General features: G+C 49.7%; 1 protein-coding gene across 1 annotated transcript in view; it reads right to left on the bottom strand.

The window, feature by feature from the left end:
• Positions 1-1,721: 1,721 nt before the first annotated feature.
• fndc5b (fibronectin type III domain containing 5b) overlaps positions 1,722-5,000 on the bottom strand; it is a 48,417-nt gene continuing 45,138 nt past the window's right edge. The window contains exon 5 of the mRNA XM_065017094.1: positions 1,722-3,659. Within this exon, the coding sequence (XP_064873166.1) occupies positions 3,520-3,659 (140 nt within the window). The 3' untranslated portion in view covers positions 1,722-3,519. The remainder of the gene's footprint in view (positions 3,660-5,000) is intronic.

The following is a 5,000-nucleotide window of genomic DNA, read 5'->3' on the forward strand; positions in this document are numbered from 1 at the left end:
AGAGAGAGAGAGAGAGAGAGAGAGAGAGAGAGAGAAAGAGAGAGAGAGAGAGAGAGAGAGAGAGAGAGGGAGGGAGAGAGAGAGAGACAGAGAGAGAGAGAGAGAGAGAGAGAGAGGGAGGGAGGGAGAGAGAGAGAGAGAGACAGAGAGAGAGAGAGAGAGAGAGGGAGAAGGAAAGTGCAGACATGGAAAAGACAGAAAGATGGATGGATGGAAAGCTGAGACAAGCTGAACGAGGGAATAGAATGTGAAAATAGAGGGAGAGAGAGATGGAAAGAGAGAGAGGGATGGGTGTTGGGTCGAGGGTTCAGCACGTTAGCCAAATGGATGATGGAGATGGGAAAGTTATGGCCATCTCCCTGACACACTGAGTCTTTAACGGATTTCTGAGATGTCTCCTACTCCCACACACTGCTCAGAGAGAGACAGAGAGACAGAGACTTGCTTTGGCAATGTTACCAAATGTTTCCCATGCCAAAAAAGCCCCTTGAATTGAAATGAGTGTGTGTCACTCTGCTGTTCTCTTCTCTCTCTCTCTCTCTCTCTCTCTCTCTCTCTCTCTCTCTGTGTGTTTCCCTCTCCCTCTGCTCTGATTTAATGCTCCTATTGATCCAGGAGCCAATCAGACTGGATCCCTGTAATGGTCCAGGAGCCAATCAGACTGGATCCCTGTAATGGTCCGGGAGCCAATCAGACTGGATTCCTGTAATGATCCAGGAGCCAATCAGACTGGATCCCTGTAATGGTCCGGGAGCCAATCAGACTGGATCCCTGTAATGATCCAGGAGCCAATCAGACTGGATCCCTGTAATGGTCCGGGAGCCAATCAGACTGGATTCCTGTAATGATCCAGGAGCCAATCAGACTGGATCCCTGTAATGGTCCGGGAGTCAATCAGACTGGATCCCTGTAATGGTCCGGAAGCCAATCAGACTGGATTCCTGTAATGATCCAGGAGCCAATCAGACTGGATCCCTGTAAAACCCTACCCTTAAAGAGGTCAAATTCTTCACTCCAACAATACTATCTCAGGTAAAATATTTCACTTCCAACAATACTATCTGTCAGATCTTTTCATAACTCTGAGTCCATAAATTCCTCATCTGTTGGGTAGAGAAATCGATGAATGAAAAAGACAGGGCCAGACTGGCATTGGGCCCTGGTCAAAAGTAATGTTTTACATAGGGGATAGGGAATAGGGTATAGGGTGTAGAGGATAGGGGTGTAGAGGATAGGGTTGTAGAGGATAGGGTGTAGAGGATTGGGGTGTAAGGGATAGGGGTGTAGGGAATAGTGTGTAGAGGGTAGGGGATAGGGTGTAGAGGATAGGGGTGTAGGGAATAGGGTGTAGAGGATAGGGTGTAGAGGATTGGGGTGTAAGGGATAGGGGGTAGGGAATAGGGTGTAGAGGGTAGCGGATAGGGGTGTAGGGGGTAGAGGGTAGGGTGTAGGGGGTAGGGAATAGGGTGTAGAGGGTAGGGGATAGGGGTGTAGGGGATAGGGGGCCATCTTCTCCAGCCAGTCTTCTCTCTGACCCTGCTATATGCTGTCATAAAAACTGTGTCAGATTTGATCCTTCAGATTGGATACTGTAGGAGGACAACTAACAAGGGCAACAAGGTTTCAGCCCAGGAAGAGAGACAGACGGAGGGGAGTCATTTTCCTTACGAGTCAGAGACTAGGGTTTAGGAGGGGAAGTCATTTTCCTTATGAGCCTAGGGTTTAGGAAAGGAAGTCACCTTCCTTATGAGGCTAGGGTTTAGGAGAGGAAGTCACCTTCCTTATGAGGCTAGGGTTTAGGAGAGGAAGTCACCTTCCTTATGAGGCTAGGGTTTAGGAGGGGAAGTCACCTTCCTTGTGAGGCTAGGGTTTAGGAGAGGAAGTCACCTTCCTTATGAGGCTAGGGTTTAGGAGAGGAAGTCACCTTCCTTATGAGGCTAGGGTTTAGGAGGGGAAGTCATTTTCCTTATGAGGCTAGGGTTTAGGAGGGGGAAGTCATTTTCCTTATGAGTCAGAGGCTAGGGTTTAGGAGGGGAAGTCATTTTCCTTATGAGTCAGAGGCTAGGGTTTAGGAGAGGAAGTCACCTTCCTTATGAGGCTAGGGTTTAGGAGAGGAAGTCACCTTCCTTATGAGGCTAGGGTTTAGGAGGGGAAGTCACCTTCCTTATGAGGCTAGGGTTTAGGAGGGGCTCTAAAACAACGTCATATTCCTGTCCAAAATAGGACTTTAATGATGGGGGAGATAGAGAGTGTAGAGACAGTGATCTGGAGAGAGGGAGATAGAGAGTGTAGAGACAGTGATCTGAGGAGAGAGGGAGATAGAGAGTGTAGAGACAGTGATCTGGAGAGAGAGGGAGATAGAGAGTGTAGAGACAGTGATCTGGAGAGAGGGAGATAGAGAGTGTAGAGACAGTGATCTGGCGAGGGAGGGAGATAGAGAGTGTAGAGACAGTGATCTGGAGAGAGGGAGATAGAGAGTGTAGAGACAGTGATCTGGAGAGAGGGAGGGAGATAGAGAGTGTAGAGACAGTGATCTGGAGAGAGGGAGACAGAGAGTGTAGAGACAGTGATCTGGAGAGAGGGAGACAGAGAGTGTAGAGACAGTGATCTGGAGAGAGGGAGATAGAGAGTGTAGAGACAGTGATCTGGAGAGAGGGAGGGGGAGACAGAGGCTCCTTGTCCAGAAACGATCACTAGCCCCTTCCCTCTAGGCATCTGTTGCGATCTGAAATGATTTGATAGGTTTAAGCAATATGATAATAACTTTACCTTGCCCTCTGATAGTCTAGCTGGAACTTTCGACTCAGCGTGGGAGTGCTGGAACTTTCGACTCAGCGTGGGAGTACTGGAACTTTCGACTAAAGCGTCTCAGCGTGGGAGTGGTGATCTATGATCAGGCCTCCCGTGTCCATTTAACCTTGTGTATTATAATCTGAAAGGCACAACCCTAGACGCTGACCCAAGATCAGCGTCTCGGGGCAGCTTCACCCTACACCTCTTCAGTCTCCCCACTCTGGGTGGTAGGTGGTTGTGGTCCATTGTGGGCTGTGCTGCTGGGCTGCTGGGATTGGCTGGGCTGGGTTCCTGTGCGGGGCTATACTGATGGGATTGGCTGGGCTGGGTTCCTGGTGCGGTGCTGTGCTGCTGGGATTGGCTGGGCTGGGTTCCTGGTATGGGGCTGTGCTGCTGGGATTGGCTGGGCTGGGTTCCTGGTGCGGTGCTGTGCTGCTGGGATTGGCTGGTCTGGGTTCCTGGTGCGGTGCTGTGCTGTAGTCTGAGGTGCTGATTTGTGGAGGAGATGGTGTCAGGGGTCTCAGCTCGGAGCTGGAGAGCTCATCATCATCGTAGTGGTGATCGTCATGTTGTAGATACAAGGACACGCACACTTCAGGAGAAGTATGAAGAATCAGGATGCAGCCTCAGGTATGACGGTTCTGGTTGGCTGTGTAGCCTCACCTGTCCTGAGGAATAGGATTGGAGGTTATTGCCATATAGGTGAGTGGCCAGTGGGGGCTGTTTTCAGACGTTGCTGCGCAGTAGCCCCCCCTGTGGGTGTTCTGGAGTACTGCACTCTGACGAGGTCTTGGCTTTGTCCTTGTTGTTGTTGGGCTCGTTGTCTTTGATGATGTCATACTGACGACAGAACAGGAGGATCACACCTGAGGGAGGGAGGGAGGGAGGGAGGGAGGGAGGGAGGGGAAAGAGAAAGATGAGTGAGTTATGAAACAGGCTCCTTTATTTCACTGTCTGTGAAATGACTGACAGAGAGAGGGGGAGACAGAGAGATAGGGGGAGAAAGGGAGAGAGACAGAGAGGGGGGAGAAAGGGAGAGAGACAAAGAGAGGGGGAGACAGAGAGATAGGGGGAGAAAGGGAGAGAGACAGAGAGGGGGAGAAAGGGAGAGAGACAAAGAGAGGGGGAGACAGAGAGAGAGGGGGAGAAAGGGAGAGAGACAGCGAGGGGGATAAAGGAGAGAGACAAAGAGAGGGGGAGACAGAGAGAGAGGGGGAGAAAGGGAGAGAGACAGAGAGGGGGAGAAAGGAGAGAGACAAAGAGAGGGGGAGACAGAGAGAGAGGGGGAGAAAGGGAGAGAGACAGAGAGACAGAGAGGGGGGAGAAAGGGAGAGAGACAAAGAGAGGGGGGAAGAGACAAAGACAGAGGGAGAGACAGAGAGAGAGGGGGAGAGAGAGAGACAAAGACAAAGAGAGGGGGGGAGAAAGAGACAAAGACAGAGGGAGAGACAGAGAGAGACAAAGACAGATGGGGAGAGAGAGAGACAGAGAGATCTAAGAGACTATGCAAGAAGGGCCTTCTATGCCATCAAAAATAACATACAACTCAACATCCCAATTAGGATCTGGCTAAAAAGACTTAAATCAGTTATAGAACACATTGCCCTTTATGGTTGTGAGGTCTGGGGTCCGCTCACCTACCAAGAATTCACAAAATGGGACAAACTCTCAATTGAGACTGCATGCAGAATTCTGCAAAAATATCCTCTGTGTACAATGTAAAACACCAAATAATGCATGTAGAGCAGAATTAGGCCGATACCCGCTAATGATCAAAATCCAGAAAAGAGCCGTTAAATTCTACAACCACCTAAAAGGAAGCGATTCCCAAACCTTCCATAAAAAAGCCATCACCTACAGAGAGATGAACCTGGAAAAGAGTCCCCTAAGCAAGCTGGTCCTGGGGCTCTGTTCACAAACACAAACACACCCCACAGAGCCCCAGGACAGCAACACAATTAGACCCAACCAAATCATGAGAAAACAAAAAGATAATTACTTGACACATTGGAAAGAATTAACAAAAAAACAGAGCAAACTAGAATGCTATTTGGCCCTACACAGAGAGCACACAGTGGCAGAATACCTGACCACTGTGACTGACTGAAACTTAAGGAAAGCTTTGACTATGTACAGACTCAGTGAGCATTGCCTTGCTATTGAGAAAGGCCGCCGTAGGCAGACATGGCTCTCAAGAGAAGACAAGC

Source organism: Oncorhynchus nerka, linkage group LG4 (assembly GCF_034236695.1).
Source record: "Oncorhynchus nerka isolate Pitt River linkage group LG4, Oner_Uvic_2.0, whole genome shotgun sequence".
NCBI classification, from domain to species: Eukaryota; Metazoa; Chordata; class Actinopteri; order Salmoniformes; family Salmonidae; genus Oncorhynchus; species Oncorhynchus nerka.